Source organism: Ammodytes marinus (assembly GCF_949987685.1).
Source record: "Ammodytes marinus genome assembly, chromosome: 22".
In the NCBI taxonomy this organism is placed as follows: domain Eukaryota; kingdom Metazoa; phylum Chordata; class Actinopteri; order Uranoscopiformes; family Ammodytidae; genus Ammodytes; species Ammodytes marinus.
In genome coordinates, this window is record NC_137226.1 from 16,246,729 (window position 1) to 16,273,217 (window position 26,489).

A 26,489-nucleotide genomic window follows, 5' to 3' on the forward strand; every position below is an offset into this window, starting at 1 on the left:
TAATCACCTTAATAAACTGAAGGACAATAATTTTAAAAACGTCACGCACAACTTCTTTATTACTGTAACTAGAGTTTATTTTGCCGTGTCTGTTTACATATGTTATACATTTCTAACTTAAAGGTGCACTAAGCAGTTTCAGAGGAGGGGGATTTGTTTACATTTGCCTAGCCTGCAGTTAGTTTACAAAACATCCTTACTCTACATGTCATTCTTAGTATTGGATAATTATATAATCGTGAATCAAAACAAACTTATTTTGACCAACCGTAAGACTAGAACATGTTTGTAAACAAAACTGTGGACCCTGCTGATGTAAACAACAACAGCGGTACATTTTTATTTTCGGGTACCTTTCTAACTTCATACAGTGTTCCAGGGATCCAATTTTCCAGTGAGGAAAGTTTGTTTATTCAGCAATGAGAATTAGGGGTGTGCACGTGTACACGTGTACACGTGTAACCGTTTAGTAAATCATAACCGTTTAGGAAAAATCAATAAACGAAAACCGTTTTTTTTTTTTTTTTTTTTTTCTTCAAATTTCAAAGTTTTTAAATATGTTCTGGAGACACGCGTTTATTGATTTTACATCACTAATAAACTAATTGGGGAGGATAAAAGCTAGTCTGCCGAGAATATGTCTGTCCCTCGGCGAGTGTGTGTGAGTGAGTGTGTGTATCGGCGCGCACACACACACGGGGAGTCGCCGTGCTGGGACTCGACTCACAGCCATTGAAGAGTGATGAAAGATAACCTAAAGATTAAAGTTACCCGGTTGACGTGAACTACGCTTGTAAGTAGCCCGAACTTTATAACACCTGTTCAACATGCATTTAACGTGGACATGTAGAAAGTGATAGGCTATATTAATCAGGAAATGAATGAAGCGCGATTATGACGGCGAACGTGCGTGTGTGTGTGTGTACCATGGACCTATTATAAGAGGTGTGTAAACGAGCGTAGTTCATGTCAATTGTGTGTTTACAAGCGAACAAACGTGTATGTGTGTGTGTGTGTGCGCGCGCGCGCACCTACAAGACGGCGGGGGCACGAGGACAATGACGTAACGGTTAACCGTGTACACGAAAAAAAATTTGTCGTGTACACGGTTAGGCATTTTTGTAAACATTCACACCCCTAATGAGAATATACCTTAGAAAATGTTTATTTCTTTGAGACATCCAAAGTTACTTAGTGTACCTTTAATTTGCTGTTCTAGTCAAAGTGCTCTCTCAAGACTATCACCTTTGCTCAAACTCTGCTCAAACATTTCAATGTGTTCCCTACAGACAGCCGAGTGAATCTAAATCAACCAATTAAAATGAACAACAATGTCGATTTTTTTTTTGTGGACATAGGGGCTTTCGGAAAAATCATCATTTGACAAAAGCATAAAAAGTTTTCATTAGCACATCGCCAAAGTAAGTATTAGAGTAAAACCCCAAAGCTAATATCTTTGTTCAATGTTTGACGGGACTTAACATTTTGTGACATTAAAGTGGGAGTGGTCTGCTACAGTGCTGCCAAAAGCAATGACAAGGCAATCCTTCTCATTCGTTTAATGATAAATGTAATTGCTTTTGATGTGCAACAGTTATTATATCCTATATGAGGTTGAGCAAGTCAAGATTTTGATGTAATAATAGAGCAGCTTTGTGGGTCTTGAATGAAAAAATTAGGTTGAGGCTGAGCAAGAAATGCATTGATATAAATCTAGACCCACTAAAGTCCAGTCTCTGGGGCAGTTTGCTGATGTCATACTCTAGAAGTTCAGACCATTGAAGTACTTCTCAAACTGTTATCCCTTAAATAACCTGAACTTAATACCACTTTAAAATAGTTTGACATTTTGGGAAATCTGTTCATTTGATTTCTGGTGGCTTGCGTGGTCTATCGTCTTGACAAAGCAGCTAATCTATCTGCAATGTTATGCTGCGTTTAGCACTAGTGGTAGTAGAACAAAAGAACAGGGACACCTCTCGTTATTATGACCTCACGGTGTGCATACATTATTACAAGATTGATGCGACTTAAGAGCCTTGTAATCATTTCATTCAAATAGCATTAGCTCGTTACTTTGACAGTGTTATGTATTGGAAGTGGTTTCGTTTAAAAGAAAAGCAAAACAACAACAAAATTCCCCATATTTCTAACTTGTAATTACATGACGGATCCTGAAATTAACAACTTTTTCCATTCAGTTCCCTATAATTTTTGTCTCAATGATTTCATGTGAACATGGCATGATTCTATGCAGCATGAACAAAGCAAATAGGCGTATTTCACAAAATGGAAACACCATCACAACAACAATTGTGCATTAGATTTCAGTTTACATAACAACGACGTGGCACTATGTCGATTTTTTTTTTGCTACAGTGTCTGTCCTCGAAAACAGGAACGCACAGATTTTCTTCTGGAAGGTGCATATCACTCTGATGACGGAGTGCCAGTTCAACACAATGCACCATTGTGTGCAAGGGCTGCGCTGATCCTCGGTATGTGCTGTTGGACATTTGTGGCATTCGCGCTGAGTTCTAACCCGATTATCCTTATCATCGAGAGACAGACTGATGGGAGGAAGATAAGGCCCTTACCAGCCTTTGAGCCAGGCACAGGGCCGTTACCAAGACAAATGTTACCCGCAAGTCACAAACCCCTGTGGAGCCTATTAGAAGGTCAGAGATTATGTATGATAAATAGTCCAGAGAACTAAATGGCAGCGTATTGTCCTGGGTTTGAATCGTTTTTTTTTGCTCTAAGAAGGCTGATGAAATCATCCTGTTGGCACTGTGCTACTGTATATTGTGGATTCATAAAAAGACTGCCAGAAAGGGCCAGATCCACTGAGAATGGATTGCACGCGCTAATAGCTACGTGATTTGCATGATCCTCAAAAGTATTTGCACTATATGCAGGCGCTCACAAGGCTACACCGTTTGGCAGCTAGTTTGCCCTCCTTTTGATGTTTACATGAGAAATGACGCTTTGAGAGCTGTGAGACTCAACCAAAAGATTTTAACCAAAATAATGAGCTGAAAGATGCTAAAATGTGCTGTTGAACTGAGGAGGACTGCATGAGTATGGTCATATTTCTCTGTGGGCTCATCACTATAAGCATTCACTTTCACATACAGTCATATGAAAAAGTTTGGGAACCCCTCTCAGCCGGCAACATTGCACTGATTTGTTGAACCATGTACAGATACACAATCTGCAGCCAGATGTTCTTGCAGGTCTTTGGAGGTGATCTTTGGGTTGTGTGCAACCATTCTCACAATCCACCGCATATGCCGCTCTTGTACTTTTCTTGGTCTGCTAGACCTGGGTTTAACTGCAACTGTGCCTGTGTCCTTCCATTCCCTGACAACGTTCCTTACAGTAGAAATTGACAATTGAAACCTTTGGGAAAGCTTCTTGTAGCCTTCCCCTAAACCATGATAATGAATAATCTTTGTTTTTAAGATCTTTTGGGAGCAGTTTTGATGGTCCCATTCTGTCTCACTTCAGCAGAGAGTCAAAGAGAAGTGCAACTTGCATTTAGGCACCTAAAATACATTTTCTCATGATTAAACAGACATTTCTATGAGGTTCAAGGCTTAACAACATAATCCAACCAACTTTGTGTTTAAAGTCATCAGTTTTACATGCTGTTACAGGCATTAAAATCAACAAAACCACAAGGGTACCCATATTTTTGCACAGCCAGTTTTTCACATTTTATTTTATTTCACACAACCAAATACTGCTTTTCAAAAAATCTTTGTTTGGAAAACATCCCAGTACTTAGCTGTTCCTGGTAAATTAAAGACATACCACTTTTACCTTTTTTTTGTGAAAGCAGAGTCAATTATAATGCCGGCTGAGAGGGGTTCCCAAACTTTTTCATATGACTGTACATGTCTCTTAAACATGTATGTGAAATCCTTTGTTAATATAACAATTTGGATCGTAGCGGGTATAATTATGTTTTCAGGCTTGCTACAGTTCCCTATAAACAGCCCATGACTCACGCATACATCATTCAATATTACTTAAGAATTGTTAGTTGTAGTAAAAAAAAATCAGTATTTAGTGTTAAATATTTCAACATTTTATTCGGAAAGTTTCACTATTCATGTCAGATTTCACAGATTTACTAGTATTACAACACCTCAGGTAAAATGTACTAATTTATAGGATTTTGTCTTATACGCGGGTGTATTTCACTTGACTTTATGAATGACTTCTTAGGACGAATGTGGTCTGTACCTACCTTGCTTAATACACTATTCAATGTTGAGTGGGCTCATGATTCCACGTGGATCCATTCTCCTCCCGGTGTTCTAAACTATAACCCTGCTATCCCCCCAGATAACTGCCTAATATCAGCCTTTATTGCACCGCTGATAACCCATTCAAAGGGCACATTAGCATATCGCCCATGAAGTGATGACTGTGGTTCCCGAGCTATGCGGATCATAAAGCATAGATTGGCCGCTTTGGTGTAATCCACGACCCGCGGGGAGCCCTGCTTCGGCCGAACGAGTCCGAGTGAAGAGACAGAAAAACAAAGTTAATGGGTGACAAACCTCAGTAATGCTCTGCTGCTATAGGGCACTGGCTCCATTAACCGCAACCCTGCTGAAAGCCATCCCACCATGGAGCTGAATGTCTTCTGCATCTGGCCTTTCTGTGCTAATGAGGTAGCACAAAGGTGTAGTCTATCAGGTTTTGTGCATGCATGCGCTTAGCAATGCGTAGCGAAAACAGATTTCCTGTACTGTCCAACAGTACAGCTTGTAGAGGTGTACATATGTAAAAAAGAAGGGCTCTACAAATGTGAATCTGCATTTGGAATATGTCAGTCACATGGAAAATGTCACTGTTAGTGTCCTGTGAGGAAACATTTAATATTGGTGTGAGTTGTCTACTAAATTGTTTAGAAAGTAAATCTATCTGCAAATGTTTTTTGGGCTGCATTTTGGATTTATCTCATAGTGGGCAGTTGAGAGATGTGAGGAAGGGATAACATTGTTAGCTTTTCAAAACTCTAGTCTAACAGAAAGCCCAGGCAACAATGTGTTAGTCATAAAATCATAAAATTATGTTTAAAATAAAAGCTAAAAATTCACTGGTTCCAGCATCTCAAATTTGAATACTTGCTGGTTTCTTCCAATTATAAGATAACACCTTGCAATTATTTGCTACTTTCTACAATTTTATGGACCAACTCACTAACTGATAAAATAATTGGCAAATGAATCAAGAAGGAAAATAATAGTCATTTTCTTGCTTCCTTACCTGCATTGAAAGCAGCTAATCCTAATTGCATGGTTCTCCAATTGGAAGGTGGATTGCTCCCTTCTGCATTTTGTTTTAAGCCACGAGGACAGGTGAATGGTAGGTCAATGTCTTTGCTCGTGCAGGGTTAAACTCCCTCAGGCAAAACGTCGGTCCCCTTTAACTTTCGGGTGTTTGCTAGAAACAGCACGTTGCACAAATCAGCCCGTTGAGTCTGGTTTGGTTCTGGAGCCTCAATAAACAGCTCCATCCAGTATAAATAGCAGAGCCTTTGGTGTGCTGCCACTGCGGCTGAGTGCAGCAAGCGGGGAGGAACAGCTGTAGTCCCTCTGTCGCCGAGACCAGATCACTCCTGCCAGTCCTGTCCATGCTGCGTAACGTAAGCAACACTTGAGGACCCAAAGCCTGTCTGAGGGCCTGGCTGTAATTTCACCATGCAAACCTGCAGCCCTTCAACTTCCGTGTGTTTGTATACCTGTGCAAACATGATCACATATTTTTATTGTGCACCTGTCCGTGAGTTAGCAGCGATAATCTAGGTAGGACTTTGTGAAGCTTGCTGTCACATACTGTATCTGTTCACCCGTAAATACATTGTAACTTTCAACCGCTTCATTACTAAACCAACCTAGCACTACCTCACCCTGTGGTAAGGAAACCACCAGATCCCCCTGAATCCAACAGGCAGTTAGAATCACACCGGTAGTAGTTAGATCCAGAGCTATTAAGAGCAGACTCTTTTTGGAAGGCGGGGATTAAAGAGATTTAGCAAAGCACTGTGAGAAATATAAAGGTTTTTTTGGACATTACACCATGAGAACAGTTTCTATTAGAACCCCAAATGACTCATTTTGAACCTCGAAATTGGCATAATATGTGACCTTTAAAAAGAGAAGAATAACAATACCTCAATCAAAACCGAAAAACATTAATAGGTCAGACATCACAGGACTCAAAGTGAATTTCCTGTTTGAATAGGACTTGTGGGCCTCTGTAAATGAGGCCTCCAGGTGCCTGATGGGTGGCTTGGCCGTGCTCCCAGAACAGTTTGTAAAGGAAGGATTAGGCTGTGTTAATTGGATAGATGGTCCAAAAAGATTAGGTGCACCCGGGAGCGTTGCTTCACCCCTTCAGCAGGACACGCTCGGCTGAATAATGGAGCACTTGACCGTAAACATAAGGGCCAGATACAGTGTGTTAACGTGCTGACAGAGCTGTCGGACCCAATGTGGTGGAGAGACTGACCTGAGAACAGTCAGGTTACAGGTGTTAAACAGAGAGGCCATTCTTTTAAGACATACTTAAAAATGATGTTAAGAACATTGTGTTGCATGTAAATTCCTTCCTGCTGTCCTCTGGGATTGCAAGTATACCATTTGAGTGGGGGTCACTGGTTCCACCCCACTCCACAATTTGATGGTGTTAACTCCCATGTCCGTCCTGCTGCAGGTCCTTCAAGCCAGACTTTGTCCTGATTCGCCAGCACGCCTACAGCATGATCCCCGGTGAGGACTTCAGGAACCTTGTGATCGGCCTTCATTTCGGTGGCGTCCCGAGCGTGAACTCTCTCTTCTCCATCTACAACTTCTGCAGCAAACCTTGGGTGGTAAGTGATCTGTTAACTGCTCTCCTTGCTCTTACCTTAACCCACACCAAGGAGGCATGAGTGCCTCCCTGGGCGGCCGCCTCAGCCTGATTTATTTGGGCCATTAAAGGGAACCGTAACACCTGTCTCTGGAGTCGGCAGAGGGGCCTCCACCACCACCACACATTATTACTCACAGAAAACAGCAGTGGGAAAGGGCAACAGGCATACTTCCATAATTTGGGGAAAAAAGGCCCCCACCACATATTTACATTGTTACCTATTTTAAACAGCATACCGTAAGATTTCTGAAAGCCAACATTCTTTATGGTGCATAGTGAAAATCAAATGGCAGACCCAAAAGTAAATTTTAGAGATGGTCCATCACTGTTCATCATTATTGAATGATACTTTACTGTTTGGAAGCCCACAATATGTTATCAACCAGTAACAATATTGGGGAAGCTTATATCAAAAGTTGTTTCTTTTCAAGACTATTTCCTATGAATTTCCAATATCTGGCTGTTTTTTTATGAGCATCTGGTAGGGCAAGCCACTTACATGCCATCCCAATCCAATGTTGTTGAGTCCTAGGTGACAAATCATTTGAAATGTCCTCTGGTTATGCATGTTGTGCTATCAACACAGGTGGAACTTGTAAAAAGCTTCCATCCAGCCTCTCTTGTCCTCCACTGATTGTATGACTGTAACGTCAGACCGTCTTGTTTATTTCTACTTGCAGTTTTCCCAGATGATTAAGCTCTACCACTCCCTTGGTGCTGAGAAATTCCCCCTGAATGAACAAACCTTCTTTCCCAACCACGCGCAGATGGTGAGTGCCTCCAAGATATTATTCTTCATTTAAACAATCCAGAGAAACACACGCAAGCAAGCACACACACATGCACACGCACAAACACGTACACACGCACGCACACACACACACACAGAAACATCTCCATGGACATCTCGTGGACAGTTTTTCATTAAATCTTTATTATAAAAATATAAAACACAGAAATTAAGTCAAACATTTCTATAACCCCTACAAGGAAACAACCCCCCCCCCCTCCCACACACACAAACTTCAGGAATCCCTGTTTACACACAGACTGTACACAGCTTCCTTGATTGGATTTCTCTTATTTTTAAGGATCAGACTTGACCAAGTGTTTCTGTGTTAAGCAGACAGTATATTTACACGAACATGAACCACAGAAATAGTGACACAGAAATGCCTAAACTGGACGACAAAGAGCCTCTTCATGACTTCTAAAGATAAGGAGATGTAATGTCTCTGTTTGCCTTACATTAAGATTTGCCCCCCTCGAAGGTAAGTCATTATTTAAACATATTGGTGCATAACTATGTTGTCTTTGTTGGAGATGGATTGTTTGACATTTCGGGAATTTAGATTGATATATTTCTTGATAAGGATTGGAATTGTTGGTACCCTTGTCATGTCCATCTGTTGAACATGAAGCTACAGCAATGATATGTTTAGCTTATCCCAGCACAAAGACTAAAGGATGGATTGTTAGCTTGGCTCTGTCTAAAGGTTGAAAAAGTTGGCCTACCCGCAACTCCAAGAGCACATTTATTAACACGTTATTTTGTTTTGTTCAATCCTTTGAAATACTTTAAAACCAAACGACTCTAGGAGGTCAGACCTCCACCAAGTTGTCTTTACACTATAGTAAGGGTACAGATTAAACTAAGGAGTTACAGCGTGACAATTAGTGAGCCTTAGCAGCTAGGCAGATATTACCATTGAGTATAGTTAGATATGTCCTGTCTTTATGCTATTGCAAACTAAGTTAACAGACTGATAGCTCTAGAGACATTCTAGTGGTATCAATCTTTTCAGCAAACTCAAAGAAAGAAACCAAATAAATGTTTTCCCAAAATGTCAAACTATTCTTTTGAATACAACCAACTTGGTCAAAGACAAAGTGTTAGCTATGCACTATTATTTGAGCATCAGTGATGAAGGGGCTTTTTACCCTCTTTGAGGCAAATCTGTGTCTGGTAATGGAATGGACTGAAGGTACAGCACTGAAAAAGAAAACCCCGGCGGGAACAGGTGATGGAGAATGAATTTTGTGACAATATTGTTACTTTCATATATATATATATATATATGTTCATTTCAATAGTTAAATACAAAAAGATTGAATATATACTGTACTTACAAAATATCTCGCTGTCTGAAACCTCTGCTTATACTGTCTTCTGTGAAGAGTACCAGGGGAACTATGATCGAGCTAACATAAAAAGTACCATATGTACCATATCATTGGCGATGCTGGTCCTTCATTCTGTACAGTTGCACAGGCTGCAATGGTTGTCGCAATGTAGTTATAACCTACGTTTTTTTGTTTTCTTTGCAGAAATACAACATGGTTACTGTGTAATCCAATAATATTATAAATAAATGTATTACAGAGGTTTCAGCTGATTTGATAGTTCATTTCTGTAGCTTATGTTATATACAGCAAAAAAATAAAATATCACCATCTCTGCAAGAAGTGAGCTCTTCCCTGCATTGGCACTGTAACAAGAGAAATGTATACTCGTCAGTGCTCAACAGAAGAGCGTTGTTTGTGACATAACTGCACAACGAGTTACATGGCAAACATTCAGGTAAGCAGAGACACTACCATCCATAAAGACACGTTACAGCAAAATACTGAACATAATCGATGTATACTTCACTGTAAAACAATACCGTTTTTAAAGATTTATTTTGAAGCCTAACTCTCAGAGATAATCCCCTACATTGGCACTGGATTTTTTTATTGATATCAGAAAAATAATCTTGCCTCCGCTGTATTGCTGATGTGCAGAACTGAGTGTGATGCTTGCAAGCTCAGTTTGGTAGCAACAATGCAACACCTTTACATCTCAAATTTATATTGCATCGTTTGTACTTTAGTCCTTTACTGAAATTCATCACATACTTCTTTACATTTAGTTTAAAGAGTCCTTGTCTTTTCACAAGATAAACTGCCTCAATGCACACCAGGACCATATGCTAAACTAGCAGTAGGCTAATTGCAGGTCGCTTATTAAAACAAGTGATCTCGGAGATTAGTTCTTCAGTTTTGAAGGTCTCAATAGTGGTTGACCAAAGCCTTTGCATTTTTTTATTGTTGCCTTTGTCACTGACTTAATGTCATTGAAGCCTTAAGAGGCAGTTGGTACAAAGACCGTTTCGTTTATGGTTTCGGAAAATGATAATAAATTTAACAGGGCGATCTGCACAACAAAAAAAAGGTATTGTTTTCTATCAGAAGTGCTACAAAACAGGCACTGTAATGGATTTGTTCTCTTGATATCTTTTTTCGCCCCCTTTTTAAAGAGGCTATCAATCCAGGCCAGTGAGCTCAAAGAGTCCTGTAATAATCTAGAAGTGATCGGGATGGGACGGAGTCAGGGAGGCGGCAGTGGATTTTGGGGCCCGGGTGCATTGGGGTTCAGGGGTCAGTGGCATTGATGGTGGTTTTGTCGCGTGCGGTCATGCCCCGGTACCAGCTGCAGTAGCCTTCTTTCTGCTGGATGCAGGCGTAGTGCCGGGACTGGTAGCCCGGATAGCCAAAGTGAGACAGCATGTCCGTCCATAGGCACTCGTTCTTTGAGGTCACGAAGCAGGGCAGGTAGTGGCACGGCTTAATCTACAGAGAGAGAAAGTGGAAATTGACTTGATTTCTTTAACATTGCTGAGCAACGTTTTGGGCTAATCGTTAAAACCATGCAACTTCAACAACAGTGAGTCTAGAGTATAGGCGTTTGTGCCAGGACCAGAGTAGAATTAGCTGAATGAACCATAAGCATATGAAAACAGAATCTCACATATGTACACCAGAAATAAGCTTGTATCACCAAAGAAAGGAAGTGAGTATGTGATTGGTTTGTATAATGAAAATGGGTGAACATGTGCTTGGTGAAAACATACAGAGCATGCAATCCCATCTTCGCTCTACTGCTTTCCAGCTTCTGTTTTCAGTCATTGACTATAGCACAATAATAGACAAGGTGTTAAAAGGCAGCTCTTTAAATGACTGCGCAAAACCAGTTAACACACCCTGTCATTTGTGTGCTTTGTGCAGGGGAATGCTTAATTAACATCAGCCATCATCCTGAAGCGGTGATATGTTTGTAGTTTCTTAAAGACTCAATTCAAAATCACTGAGCATCTGGTGCGTCACACATCCAGGTGCTTGCACAGAAAAAGCAGCTCCATAGATGGATATAAGGCATACAGCATGAATTGACATAAAAGATTCACATAGCTATTTAGAGAGGTGATGAACGGAAACGCCGTGTTTAGTGACAGCAAAAACGGAGTCATCCGCTGCATAGAGCTGCACTTACATAGATCTGAATGAGCCGACAAATTCAATCAGCAAAGTTCGAGCGCACACTTTCCATTTTTGGTCGTTTTTGTTTTTCAGGCTTGAAGAGTCTGTCCTCAACGGTTCAGAGACGCGAGCCATAACTTCCTGGTTCGAGTGGATTTAATGACGCGGGGTAAATCATTTTCTAACTGGTACGAGCAGCTTCCTGCTTTCCAGTGCAGTAAATCATCATTTGTGGAAGAATGCGGATGGCGGCGGAGTGCGTTTAATAAGTGTGATGATGTTTACGCCTGCCAGCGCTCGCTGACTCTCGGGCCGAGGCCTCAGTTGATCGATGGCCTTCTCTGGATGCCTCTGGGCTGCTGCCATGTACACGCCGAACACTGTTTACAGGCGCTGGCCAGCCCTAGGAACAAACAGGTCTCTCTGCTAATCCACTTATACTGATAGGGGCTGATGGCGTTAGCAGATGTCCAGGACACTGCCGTACAGTAGGACGTTTACGACGCGCTACAGCAGCTGCACTGTGACAGGCTACGTGTTGGAGTCACAAAACTGGGAAGGAAGACTTGAGCGGATTCCATAGTTATTTAATAACTCCCAATGAAACTTGTTGTCTATTTTTCTGTTTTGGCTGAACATCCATGGTGTAGAATAGTGGAAATTTGGCCTATAAATTCAGTTTCAATAACAATACAGCACAACAGCCATGTTAGCATGAAGGTCGTTTTGAGTGTAAGTAAATTATTGCTCACTTGCTCTCTGTCTATTTGTTGACTTGTCACATAGAAGTCAAACAGTAGCACTAATGAGTCTGATTTGGTTTGACCCCTCACATACAAAGTCACTTCCTTTTAGAAGTATTTCCGTCCAACTGTAATCATTAAAAGGCCCTTTGGTTGACTTTTAATAAGCAGTTAACTATTTTTACATTTAGTTTTAGTTGTAAAATGCCAGAGTGGTAAGCCATAGCTCCTCCTTCTCTTGATGTTCCCCGTGCCCCCTATTCCCTCAACTTTCTTGTTCTTGCTGGGCGGACAGTGCTGGTTTCCACTCACCCTGCAGTTGCAGCCCAGCTGGTAGCGATGGTTGATGCCTTTCTTCTGGGCCAATGACAGGCGCTCCCACCGCTCGTTGAAGTTGCACAGCCCTGTGTAGACCTTTCCATCATACACACGACCTGGGGAAGGAGAAAAAAAGGAAATTGTTAACACAATGATTCAGAAAAAATAAATGTTTTAAGTGCCACTTGGCAGCTTTCTGCTGTTTTGGAGACTTTTGGGATTACATTCTTAAATGAAGTGTCAACACCTGATTTCAGATTGTAACTTAGTGTGGATAGAAATCTTCTCTCTTTTGCCAACACAAGTGTAGCCTTTCTTGACATTGAGAATTGAAAATAATTAGATTTGATAAAGATCTGATGATCTCTGTTTATATTGATGTGAGAGGACAACAAAAACTGGTGATCACCAAAATCATTGGGATTACTCATCATGAAACCCAAATGCATACAATAATTGTTGAGATATTTAAATTTGCACCAAAGTGGTGAAAAGATCTACGTTCTCTATGCAGCATGTAAGAATCTACCAGATCTGTTGTGTTTTCAGAAGATTTAAGAAAGCCAATAACTTGACAAATCTTAATCTCTTCGGCATCATTTAGCTAGTACCTCATTTTGGGAAAACAATCATTGCTTGTTTTTTTACCATGAGGCCATGAATGCACTCATGCAATTCTGTAATTTGTCTAATTACGTAATCCTCCGCATGTAAAATAGGATAACAAAAACAAACTACTCAATCAATCCAACTTGTTTACCTATGGTAAGACAAGCTCAAACAGTAAGCCCATATTAAACCAACCCCTATTTCTGAATATCCTAAAGGTCAGTAGATGTCTATTTTTAGTGCTGGACCATTTGCAGCTCACCGTCTCTTGAGACAGGTGCACCTTGGCGGTCTGCAAGCTCTCAGGAACATCATGATTTGTCATATATGACACCATATGTCTCCTTCGGCGTGTTGTCACCACGTGGGAATTTGACAGCTCACAAATATGTGCTTCTTCGACCCCCGTGAACCGCCTGCTCTGCCTCCATCCCCGCACTGGATTAGTGGAGCCACTTGCGGGCTTATTACATGGTGTTGAGTGTGTGACATGCTCCTAAAATACTAATCAGGGCAGGAGCACTCAGGACTTGATCAAAGGAAAGCTGAGCAGCCCGCCTCATGGGCCCATGGTGCGTTGAAATTGCCCGTAATGCGGTCTTGATCATATGCAGGACTTATTATAGACGCCCTGAGAGCAGTGAAAGACGTCAGTGATGTCACACGCACCAAGACTGGGTAAACATAGCATCCAACGCCTGGCAACGCTGGCTCGTTCACTTGCACCGTAGGGTGTAGTTACAGTATTTACAGGTCGGGACTTAGCGACCGTTATATACGTCAAGCACAGCAGGGTCCAAAGTAAACTGCACCTCTCTTGGAAATAGCAACTCATAAAATGCTTCTGCTGAAAAACGCCAGTCGCTTCCTGCTAGCTGTTAATTGCAAGTTGTTTGAGAGAGAAATTTGCCTACTGCTGTTTCTGGCCTTGGAAGTAGAGGCAAATGAGAGTAAAATGTAAAAAATGAAATAAAAATGGAGGAGGGGCTGTTTTGTCTACTTCCATAGCAGCAAATAGCAAGTTATAAATAGTGGGAAAGATTGTGTCACAGGACAAATGAAGAAGCCCTTGGAGAGGAAAGGAGTGAGGGAGCACATTAGGCCAAACAAACTTGCATTGCTGCTAGCCAAACTCAGGAAGGCCTCTCAGGAGGTACAAGCGTTTATTGGCAACAGTAAACTGAAATGTTTCCGCATCTCTCTGGTTAAAACAGTTTTCGTTTTGCGGGCTTAAAGCAAGCCTTACCCAACCTTGCTCAAGTAATGATACTTCAATCCAGACCATGTGACCTTTTCCCCTAAAAGTGGAAATCAATACACTGCGGTTTTGCTGCCTACTTGGTCTGGTCTGACCAGAGGTTTATGGCAACCAATCTTAGCTTATGTTTAGATAGATGTGGCTTTGTACTGTAACAGACTGACCTACAGTAACTGATGTGACTACGATTTATCTGTTCCCATTATCCTGTTATTGTTACTTGTGGTCAAAGAAGCCATTTTTCACAGAGATACTTTTAGAAAGACTTGATAGTGGTATACAACTGTTTCTGCAGGCTGAGTTATACCGTCCTTGGTAGAGTGACTTTAAACCTGTGAAGTTCATAAAGAACCGAAAAGCCACTTATTAGCAAAAAGTAACACTTAAGGATATGTGTTAATTAACTTGAAACAGAGCCAGACGCTCAGCTTACCTGTGATCAGGTACTGATATTTGTTGATGTCGAACTTAACGCCGCACAAACTCTCTGAGGCGTCCGTGTAAATGTACTGCACATGCTGGACTTTTTCGAATCCTTTGTACATCTGCAAGACATGAGAAAACAAGTTAGTTAGAAACTTGAATAGAAAGTGCAATGTTGTACCCCTCGCCCTGGCACTACACCCCTGACTCCTCTACCTCCTCACATAAATAATCAGGAATGAAAACAGTATGCCGGCTTTATCAGATGACATTCCTAAAGGACTGCCTCGCGGGAGAAGGAGTATTAGGCCCTGCCCTTAACTAAATCATAGATAACATGATTAGGTTGTGTAATGTGGTTCGACTTTGATGCCGCTTGGGCAAGGTCATTGCTAAACCGTGGACCTCAGCTCCTTCTATTAATCTCAGGTATGCAGAACCAATGGTCAGTGGTTGCCCTGAGAACTGTTGTGTTTTCCTCTGTGTAATTTGTTTGTCTGGGAACAACAGGAAATCCCTGTTTAGACTCCCAGAAAATCAGAACAAACTGTTACTTAGGTCCCAAACTGCCGAGGTTTCGGAAAGCCAAAGGCATTTGTCTCGTAGGATTTGTTGAAATTTGGAGGGAAATGTATTTTATTAAAGCCCACAAGGGAAACCACTGTTTGCAGTACAAACCAGCAGACGCTAACACAAATAAATAACCCAAGAGGTGCAAGGGTCACTTCTAATTCCTGCGGATAATCCGTACAGTGACGATTGGTGAGCTTCACTTGCAAGACGTCACTTGATGCTTTTGTACACACTCTGATTGTACAGATGCAGCACATGACTCTGTTGAAATGTTTACACTCTGAGCTAGGAGTTTTGTTGAGCCGTAATGCCTGTAAGCCTGTTAATCCTCCTGCCTGGCTCCTGTCTGAGCAGCAGGCCAGTGTCAGCATCTGTCAGAAATATGCAGCGTTATGTAAGAATAAAGAGGAAGTAAAGAACGCAGCTGAGTGGGCGGAGAGGCAGTCCCACTACTAATGAAGTCCTGCCACATCCAGTGAATGAAATCATGTTTACCTAAGCTTTTTTAAATAGGAGATGAAAGAGTATACCTAAGAAATGTGAACAGGTTTGTTACTTATTTCATGTGCAATAGCCTCTTGGTTACAATCAAAATCACGGGTTACACAAAAAGCACAGAATTCGTTGTGGGGGTGTTGGCCCATTGATTCATCGTCCCAGAATAGCAAAAAGTTGTCACAAAAAGTTCAAACTTAATTTCATCAACAAATGAGTGTCTAGTACGACAATGAAACCTAGGCTGTGAATGTGAAGGATGTGGTACGTCCAATAAAACACACTAACTTCTCTGACCTTCCTCCCTTATTTGCATTATAGCAAAAGTAAAAGTCAAAAACTTGATGAAGGGGGCGCCCTTAACTCAGTTGGTAGGGCGTCCCCCCCATGGGCCTAGGCCAGCAGCGGACCCGGGTTCGATTCCAGCCCGCGGTCGTTCTCTGCATGTCACTCCCCTCTCTGCCCCATTTCAACTCTGTCTCTACACCATCAATAAAGCATAAAAATGCCAAAAAAAATATATCTTTAAAAACTTGATGAAAAGATTAAAAAAAACCTGCATGTGTATGAGTGCCGGGTATGAAGCTAGAGACAGAGGGTGATTAGCTTAGCTTAGATAAAGACTTGAAGCAGCTAGCCTGGCTCCTTAACCCAACCCTTACCCTAGCCTGAGACACCTTTTTATGAGATTCAGTCCGCTAATTACTAAGATTTAGAGGTCTCGTTTGGCTAGCTGTTTTCCTTGCTCCTCTGCCGTTAGACTAAGCTCTTTTAACTAAATACGAGGTCACAGAAGGAACTCTTAGCTAAGGTTATCATAAAGTTTATAATTACAACTAACTGAAAGCAGGAGAGAAACCACTAGTGTGGCTTTGTCCAAAGTAAAAAATAAGGCAACCTTAAATTACCTGGGTCAATTCATGACCAGGGCCAAATGTTCCCCCTCCCCCTCTTCAATTCTGAATCATACTTGATCCATCGTCACATTTAGCTTGTATCTTTGTAGTTCTTTGTATCAATCTCATGGCAAGAATGGGAGTAAGCGTGTTAGCCAATATGTCTCACTATTGCTTTAAATCTCTTCAACCAGAGGATTGACGCTCTCACCTTCATCTGCTTGACCGTGTAGCGCATGGTTCCAAAAGGTCCATCTCTCAGGAGCTTCTTGCCCACCACTTTAGCTCGAATCACTGTGAAGAGAAGAGAGAGAACGGACTTGTCAACGACTTTGAAAAGATCACAACAAACTGTCACACCTTAAAGCTGGGGTGGAGGATTTGGGGAGAAAATGGCAGTTCGAATAGAGATTCGAATTCAAATACCTCAACCGCTCCACTTGTTCTCTTTGGTCCCTCCCCTATGGTCCCTCACTGACACGCTCTACACCAACAATGTCTTGCCAAAGTGAATGGAAAGTTCCAACAGCCAAAGAGGGCCTCGCTCTGATTGGTCAAAGTGTACAGCTCATGTTAACTTTGACCAATCAGAGATCATATATATACCCCAGCTTTATTGTTTAACTTTGAGCTTTCCTCTCCAACCCACCAAGTCACAAACTGCCTCGGCCAGTAGGAGGCATTAGCAACTCCATCATAAATACCTTTTCATGACTAGGGTTGGCACCACAGTTAATCCGTTTATCCGATTTTCTGCATTGCTGCGGTTTGCCAAGGTAGGCATTTGTGAAAAACACTACAGGGACATTTGAGTTTGATACAGAAATTAGAAGAAAGGAAGCACTGTCCACGTTCATTTTGTAGATATGTAATCCAGATCAGATTTGACCAAATGTTACACCAATCGGCCCTAAACTGATTAAAAACACCACAGCAAAGTACTCTGAATGCAAAAGGTGCTGCTGTGTCTCCTGTTTAAACAGGTTCCCTTCTATATTGGGATCAAGGCTTAAAAAAGATCCTATCTGTGTGCAGGACCCCGATGTAAACGTCGGCAAGGTGAAAAAATCCCTCGTGGCGACTTTGATTTGTTTGCTTTCACTCATGTTGGAGTAAGGGGGCTTATTGTGGAAGGCTAGTGAGCCAGGAGTGTAGGAATGAGTGATCATTTGAGCCGGTGAAAAGAGTCTAAGCAGAGCTGCGGGCCCTGCATAAGTCAATCAATCCTCTGAGTTCACCTGCTGCCCACAGCAGACCAGCCGCAGACACAACTAACACAAGCCATGTTTGTTATCTTCTCCCGGTGGAATTTCCATCACACATTCTTTCAGGGTCTCGCGTTCCCCAGAATGGAAAGAAATTAGAAGCCTTTCGTTCTTTCTTGACTGGAGAAAGAAATGAGGCATGTGGCATCTTTCTGTTTGGTCTGTATTTGTCCAGCTGTACTTCCAGGCCATTGGGAATGGGCATGAAAATAAAACTCAAACAGGAAGCATTTACGGCACGGCCACCCAAAAAGTGGCGACCACAATTTTATTCAGGACATGAAGACCCCGATTTGAACCAAACGTTTATTTTAACAACCCCAGAATCTTATTCTTAGCCAGTATGAACAAATCAAAGAAATCTGGCCATCCAGCAGCTCACCAATAGAAATACAGCGTTGTCCATTCATCTTCATTTCAATTTAACTTGGTGTATTTGAATAATGTTTCTGACCATTAATGAAAGTGGGACATATATAAAAGGACAGTCCTTTGCAATATATTTATAACAAAATTACAGATAGGACATTAAGGCTCTGTGAGGCTGTAGTGAGGTGCTTTGACCTCAATGCTAACATGCCAATGCTAACATAGTTACAATGACAATTGTAAAATGTTTAAAATCAATGTTGGCCATGGTCACCATCTTAGTTTAGACGTATTTAGATGCAAACATTATTGCTAATTAGCACTTAAAATTAACGTATAGCCAAGTATTGAACAAAGTACAATTCTGACCTTATGATTATGCTGAACTTAAAGTCACCAAAGTTACTGAAATGTATTCTCTGGGGACCATGAATATCTGTACTAAATTCAATGGCAATCCATACATTACTTATCAAGACATGAGTCTGTAGCAAAGCGGATGACCAAACAAATCAATAGTTTGGCTAATAATCCTATGTTAACTCATGACTCCACCTGTTAGCTTGTCAAATAAGGCAGTGAAGGGAGAATCAATGCCACAAAGTAGTTCAGGATTGGGCAACATGGGTTTTGTGTGCATATACTCAAACATACTGTGGTATGTTTCATTCTTTGAACTAAGCCTATGGTAAATGGGGCTATAGAGTGTCATCCATCTATTAAACATGCTGCAAAATTCAAACTGCATGTGAGGTAACACTGCCTCTTCAGCCGAGCACATAGTTGACTTTTTCACCACCTGAATAGGCAAATGCATGTAATGTCAGACCTTTTGGTATGACTGTACCTATCCCACGCCTTCCCTCTGCTTTTTGACCTTTCACAACAAAATTCTGCAGAACATTTTGATCCATTAATCTGTCAACCAATTGAATATGAACCAAGGAGCATTATTGCCTGATGGACCTCTGCTTAATGTACCCAAATGCTGTTTGACAAGACGTTTGCTGCTCCAATTACAGAGGAACCAGGGCACAATTACAGAGGAATGTGCAGATTTAACAGGATACTTTTGCCCCTGTAAAATACCCTGCTGTAGTTATTTGAAGTGTGACCCCAAAACCTAGTTTCCTCCACTGCCCCTGCCTCAAAAACCAACCCCTCAGGATAAGCAAATGTTCCTGTTTGGAGGGGCCACAGTTCAGCTGATTTTCCTAAAGTACATCCAGATAGGACCCCTCTTGTTGGACGGCAGCCACTAATTGGCCAGTGGTGGTTGTGCCATCACCAAAAGGAATGTGTCAAGGGCCTCAGCTGCTCCGGAGACAGAAGGTTTGTGTCACTCCCCCACATTGACCCCTTGACCTCCTCTCAGTTCAGCAGTTATATTTTCGTAGAAGCGCAGGGCTGCCTTCTCACGTCAAAAGGTTTATTTAACCCAGTTTCATAGTGTGATGTCATATCTGGTTCAACTGGAAACTATGGGAATACTGTGTGGATAAAAGTCTTTATGACCACTTGTACTTAAACCACCTGCATATGTACATATGTCAGTAAACACAGCATATATTCATCAATTTCTACTTTTATCGACCTCATACTGTCCCCCTACAGAGATGATAATCTGATCAAATTGTGTGGCATCTTGCTGCATGAATTTCAATACCAATGCAGACAATATTTAATAGAGTTCAACTTAAAGACTTAAATGACCTGGCTTAGGGTGCTCTCAGACAATTAGGGGTTGCTGCCACAGCCGCCACCATGGCTGACACCCAGCAGTGTCAATGTTCTCTATTTTGAATTTTATTGGTGTGGTTTCTGTGGTTGAAATGGTGACACGTCGAGCTGTGGCAGCATGTTGAGCCATCATAAACTCTGAATGCAGCGGCAAAGAGCCGTGCATGCTCACTAGAATGACAGCTGTCCTTCCTTTCCTCGGTGCTGACATTGTGTTTGCATTGAAAACAATAGAGGTGGCGGCGCCAACCGCTCTCTGTCCGAAAGCACCTTAAAGGTCAGTAGTCAAAGTCAAGCTGAAGTATCTATGAACTACTTCATATCGCAAGAATCCTTCTCACGAAATATGAAGAATTACAGCTAGTTCTTTGACGCAAAAGTATTCATCTTCTGCAGAGGATCTGACATACATTTTCAAGAGTGGGTGGATTTTCATGATAAGAGAGGTAACCAGGATCTGACAAAATATAATAGAGAAGTGAATCCAGTTTTTACTCAATATCTCTTTCCTAAAGTGGAGGGGATTACACAAGCCTTTATGCAAATGCTAAATTTTAAGGTGAGCGTGTAATTTAGTTAAAAATGTATTTCAGCCTACGTAGAATGTGGCACACTGCAAGACATGACAAGAATAAGGTTTCTCGTTGGTGTGTGTGTGTGTGTGTGCATGCATGCGAGAAATAGAAAGAAAGCCAGGCGCAGGGCGGGTGACAGTGCTTTTAGTATGCGGAAAGTGGTCCAAGTTTGAGGAGGCGAGTGGGAGGAAGAAGAATTCTCAGGACGACACACTGCCACGCTCAAAAATAAACACTGAAACTGAATCTGCCGAAACGCTGGAGCATCAAGCCTGGAACGTCCTCTTACTGGATGCCAAAATGCAACCACGGCCTATGTCATATGAACTGATTTTTCGCTGCTAACAAATCGCCTTTAAATTTGAAGTGACTTTGCAGGTTTTGATGAACATATTGTAGTGTAACACAAGAAGCAAAAAGTATTAAAATATCTAGCAGGTTTAGCCGCAGTATAAGTACTCGTAATCATACGATACTGGTCATACCACACCACATAAAAATTGGTCAAAACTGATCGAGGGCTCAGTAGTTATTTGAGTGTTAAATCTTTCAGAGCAGCTGGACTTTTCAGTATTTTTAAATGGATGTTTCAGTTAGATTGGAAGCATGGGAACCCTTAAGGAACTAGTCAATAAATTCAAACAATGTCGTAGCTGACCTCAAAAACACTAGTCATTTATGCTTAAAATTGGTGTCTTTAGTCATTTTTGCCAGAGTATTTAAAATAAATTTCTTCACAACAAGGCTTCGTCTCCAAACTAGTGAGTATTATTTGAGTGCTCTGTAAAAAAAGAAAAAAAGCCTCCACTAGGCAGACAACACTTGAAGCCTTGTCAGTTGACCTGGAGTTACCATGTATCCCTCCTACCTTAGTGCCTGCTTTTCATATCTCTCTTTTTCTATTTGTAGTTCACTCACTTGCCTTGCCTCTTTCATGCTGGTTGCCTCTCATTGTTCTTTCTAGACTTGTTGGTTCAGATGTTTTCGTAACTGTTGTTTAAATGTCAAAGCTATTTAATTAAATTCCTGTTTGTGCCTCCACCCTTTGGTTTGTATATTTAACTCAATGTTCTAATAACAATTACTGGCCACCTTAGTTCTAAAGATTCAAATTACTCAATTGGCCTGTGGTGTAATAGTCTTCATTCGTGTGCACTGGGTTGATGTCCATTGCCCCCAATGCTGGCCTCCTGTTTAAAAACAGTGAACCATGGAACGGCTGTGTGATCATTAGTGCAGGGAGGGACTGGATGAGATTCGATACGCCTGGCTCAGGGGACGAATATCCCAAGCTTGTGAGGAATCCAGAACCTTTGACATCTCATCGTATTTAAACTCACTTTTGGGAAAACCGCAGATATCTGATCCAAGCTTACATAATGCTTATCATAACAGGAGTACTGGGTTCGCTCAGGTTATCAGCAGTCACCTGCTGACCTGCAGATGATGAAGAGGGAGGGTGCAGCTGACATAGGGAGTAGTGATTTAACTAAATGCTACATAACTCATTAGTAAAAGAAGGAGGATGTACGTAGTGGTACCAGGAGAGCACCATCACAAAGCCTCAGGCCACGCATCACTCTAAACCTGCTATGCTGCACTTGTTTGACAAAGCTCCTTTATGGGCAACTAAATACACACGGCAGGGCGGGGATCCGTTTCTCTCAATGGCCTGATCCTGTATCCCAGATCCAGCATACACACACATTGCGATAATCCTGCAAATTTGACCTGGTTCAGGGTGCGAGCATGTAAAGGTTTGCTCCTGTCACCCTAAGCGTTTGGGAACCAGGGCAATATTAAATCTGAGGGTCAAAGTTTACTACTGGGCCTCTAATCTTTCTTTCGAAGAGGCTTTGGATAAACAAGCACTGCTCATTTCCCCTTTTGAATGGGCTGCTTCAACCCAGCAACCCAATAGAAGCCAAATAGGTCTCTGCACAAGAAAGCAGCCAGGTCATTCATTGCCTGGTGCCCAGGTATGTTAGTCGGGGTAGACTAACAGGCTGTCTCAGAACAGAGCCTTGCTGGCCAAACCCACTGTGGAGGATTCCCCACACAGTTCTAAAATACACCCCCCTCCAAGAAAATAGCAAGAACTCAAATTGTAGCAAAGCAAGTGACCTCAAATGCATTCCAAATCCATTGAACATATCACCATCAAATTGAAAGGTAAACTCGAAAGACGTTGGTTCTCAGAGCTCCTTCCAGCTCTTAAATATTTTGATTTGAATTTGTCAAGAAGGACAGGCTTCAATAACCCAATTTCCAACCCTTTTTGACCTAATTGTGATCCATCCAGTGGAGTGCCTGCGGGTGATTATGGGTCAGGGCCAAGAAAACAGAGCAAAACACTTTGAACTTAATCACGGGTCTTAAAGTGGGAAGATTCAAGCCCCGTTGCCTTTGATGCCGACGGTGAGAATTACAGGGTTTCTCCCTCGCCACATTAGCGTTTAAACCCCATACTTCTTTTTATTTTCCAAGTCACCTTGTTTAAACTAAAGGCTTGGTGGAGCAAGCAGAAGTGCAGCTTTTGTTTTAAGGTTATAGGAATAGATGTTAAAGAACATTGGATTAAGATCACATTGGATTTTTGAGAACCAGTTCTGTTCACATTGACATAATACCTCAAAATTGATAATGTGGTGCTGAATGGGTTGTGAGTTTCAGAAAATTTGGACATGATTGCTTTATGATGTAGCCTGTATTTTAAGCAATATAAGGGAAATGTGCTCTAAAAGCGAAGGTAGGATCACTTCAACCATTCAAGCTTCTTAAGTCTGGACTCTTGACAGTATCAGTACATTTGACCCTGATTAATGAATGTTACGAGCTGTGACCCTTGTGCTCCGCATCCAGCTGGTGTTTCAGAGGACTGAGGTATAAGAAGGGCCGTGAGCATTCAAAGCACACCTCGAGCTAAGCTAAGATCTTGGAAATTGGATTTCACAAGGGGGCTCCCAAGTGATCACTGCACCCATTGAAGTCAGTCCCACATTCTACACTGGCAAGTCTCAGCGGGTGCCAACACCATGAGCAATCTGAAGGTCTGTAGGACTGTGACAGGCATCGCATGAGTGTTTGTGGAAGCGCCATTTTTACTCACTCCAACATCCAGGTCACTTGACTGAAGACGCTCCCAGAGGCCTGGTGGTCAAGCTTTACGTAAGAGCAAGAGACCCAGAGTGACAATTTTGGAGTTACCAACATCTGTGTCCTATTTCAGTCTTCTTTATTTCTTTATTAAAGGGGTTAGGGTCCTCAGAAAGCTAGTAGGCTAAACCAGCACCTCCTCTTATTCCTATCGAGTGATCCTCTAAAGAGGATTCACTAAAGCATCTTCCTGTGTTATCGCCCACGTCAGAACTGAGAGAAGCGCCAAAAGAATTTCACTGGTTGTGTCCTCCAGATTTGGGATAAGGAGCCTAATGTTCTTGGCTCTCATTGGAGGTGGCTTTGGAGAAGGAAAGCCTTGTGGTGCTGTGATGATGTATTGAGTGAATAAGACACAGCTAATGAAATAGCTTATTAAAGTCACATTATATCCATAGTATGAAGTATCACTTGATGCTGATGTGGATTCATTCAGTGTAACCCAGCAGGAGATCAGTTAAGGAGAGCAAGGGTGTTTTATCTCAAGAGAAGAGTAATGGGGGACTATTGGTTATTACCTTTCACTGTGATGTTACAGCATCAATAAGAAATGTAGCCTACAAATGATCAGTATCGGCCTCTACTGGTGACCAGTAGTAAGTGCAACATAATTAAAAGTGACATCTCAGTGCGTATGTGTGTGCACAGGGGCGTCACTGCAGAAACTAGGACTTCCCTTGTAGCGCGTTAGTCGACCCTAGACGATATGCAAACACATGGGCTACACACATGGCTGCTGTGTGTGTGTGTGTGTGTGTGTGTGTGTGTGTGTGTGTGTGTGTGTGTGTGTGTGTGTGTGTGTGTGTGTGTGTGTGTGTGTGTGTGTGTGTGTGTGTGTGTGTGTGTGTGTGTGTGTGTGTGTGTGTGTGTGTGTGTGTGTGTGTGTGTGTGTGTGTGTGTGTGTGTGTGTGTGTGTGTGTGTGAGTGTGTGTGTGTGAGTGTGTGTGTGTGTGCTCAATATATCAAATGATATTGAAGCAAACTATCAGCTGCACTCAGAAAGCCGGTCAGCTTTCTTCAAATGTGAATGTGATAGCATGGTTGTGGCTTAAAGTGACAGGTTATTATTCAAAGAAATTCCACACACAGCTCCTTCCCCACAACAAATCAGCTGCCCTCCCGCCACCCCTCGAACTATCAACACCCTCTCATCCTACTACAAGGCAGATCAGATAATCCCAGTCTTTCCCAGTGTTATCTAAAAACAGACGGCAGGTTGGAATGGCATTCCAGGTTAAGCCAGCTCCTCAATTCATATTATTCCGGGGAGTCAGAGAAAGCATAACCAGGCAGTTAAACAAGCTATGTGTAAACCCCGCCTCTGTTTGTGAACCAGAGTCCGGGCATATCTGACTTAGGTGGCCGTCTGACAGAGAAATACCACACTGTGCAGATAAATAAGCAGCATTTGAAACATGTGAGCTGACTGATGATCCTGTTATCAACGGATGCCAATTCACACCACTTATACTAACTCTGAGCAACACAAAAAAACACCCCTGTTTAAACAAAATTTTAAAAGTAAATATATGATAGAAATACAAACTTTGTGTCATTTTGGGTACCCATGCCTCAGTGTAACAGCCACCACCTAATAGCATCTCTGTTGTCCTTTGCTGACAGAAAGTCTTATGTTGCAAAATTGTCTCATATTACAAAATACTTCAAATAAAAAGTGACAAAAACACATTTTTCTAAGCTTGAGATATGATACTATTATGAACATTGCACAAACAGAAGAAGTAACCTAGTTCTGGTGTGAACATGTATTGAAAGTTAAACGTGGTTGATAGAAATAGAGCAGAATTTCAACTTATTATGTTTCGAACATGCTCGAAAAGGAGAGATTCAGCTGTAAACAAGCTTCAGTAAATGACGTGCGCACAGCCAACCGATTGCAGATCTCTCCTCTTTCCCGTATTCACTGACAGGCAGCACTATCAAACAAATTAGCCCTCAGTTTAAAAATAAAAATAAAATGAAAGCGCTGGTTAACAGCATTACACAGCTCAATATAATCCTTACCTATGTCGGAGTTGCAGAAGGCGTCTTGCGGGTGCGTCACAGCGCACGAGCAGCCCTCGGTCAGCTGGTGAACCTGCAGGCTGCTGAAGACAAACAGCAGGCTGATCAGGTGCTGGTACACAGACTGCATTGCTCCAAACTTTTCCCCACTCGTCTCTACTGCCGGAATAAACTGTATGGAGTCCGTCTGGATCCGCTGCTGTTGATGTTGTAGTATTAGGAGTAGTAGTAGTAGTAGGCTGCGTGTGTGCGTGCGTGCGTAATGTCCAAGTCTATGCTCTGCTTTATTTTTTCTCGCTGGTGCTCTCGCCTCGCTTGAGCGTCTCTCCCTGATCCCGGAGAGGCGCACAGCCCGTACATATAGCGCGCCGGAGCTGCGTACACGCCCCCCTCCACCTCTGCTGCGCGCGGGCGGTGCCAGCCAATCAGCGGCCGGTGATGCCATTAAGAATCACAGACACGATGACATATTGGAACTTTTACCCTGCTTCGTCTTATTTTCCCAGACTGACAAAAATACAAAGTAAAAAAAAAAGGAAAGGGAAGAGAGCGAGACAGCATGTTTCAAAGGTGTTCAGAATAACAGACTGGCTGAAAAAGCTTTAGGCACATTTGGATACACACCATGCATGGTCCTTTTTTCCACGCAGTGACAGTGAGACTGAAATATGGTAATTATGAGTGATGTGAGATGCATAACAGCAATAGTAAAAGATGTATGGAAGAATGTTGTCTGGAGAAATAATGCATGTGTTTGCTGTTGATTGTTATTTTTCCCATGCAGGATATTATAACATATTTCATTATTTAAACCT

The 26,489-nt window shown here is 41.9% G+C and overlaps 2 protein-coding genes across 2 annotated transcripts in view; one reads left to right on the plus strand and one right to left on the minus strand.

Moving 5' to 3' along the window:
* Positions 1-26,489, plus strand: part of syn3 (synapsin III) — a gene marked incomplete at its 5' end in the record, with an annotated part of 94,936 nt that overhangs the window by 33,461 nt on the left and 34,986 nt on the right. Inside the window, 2 exons of the mRNA XM_080051261.1 lie at positions 6,733-6,889; positions 7,611-7,700. Of these exons, the coding sequence (XP_079907387.1) occupies positions 6,733-6,889; positions 7,611-7,700 (247 nt within the window). The remainder of the gene's footprint in view (positions 1-6,732; positions 6,890-7,610; positions 7,701-26,489) is intronic.
* LOC307268573 (metalloproteinase inhibitor 3) lies at positions 8,504-25,992 on the minus strand. The gene is made up of 5 exons (XM_080051262.1): positions 25,675-25,992; positions 16,756-16,838; positions 14,591-14,702; positions 12,285-12,406; positions 8,504-10,542 (listed from the first exon to the last, which is right to left on the minus strand). The coding sequence occupies exons 1-5, from the start codon at positions 25,802-25,804 to the stop codon at positions 10,345-10,347; spliced, it is 645 nt and encodes a 214-aa protein (XP_079907388.1). The 5' UTR covers positions 25,805-25,992; the 3' UTR covers positions 8,504-10,344.

Excerpts from the sequence above, each read along its gene's own strand:
- LOC307268573 (XM_080051262.1), bottom strand. The coding sequence starts at position 25,804 with ATGCAGTCTGTGTACCAGCACCTGATCAGCCTGCTGTTTGTCTTCAGC. Across the intron at positions 16,839-25,674 it reads CTTCTGCAACTCCGACATAG|TGATTCGAGCTAAAGTGGTG; the intron begins GTAAGGATTATA and ends TTCTCTTCACAG. Across the intron at positions 10,543-12,284 it reads AGCTGGGCTGCAACTGCAGG|ATTAAGCCGTGCCACTACCT; the intron begins GTGAGTGGAAAC and ends CTCTCTCTGTAG.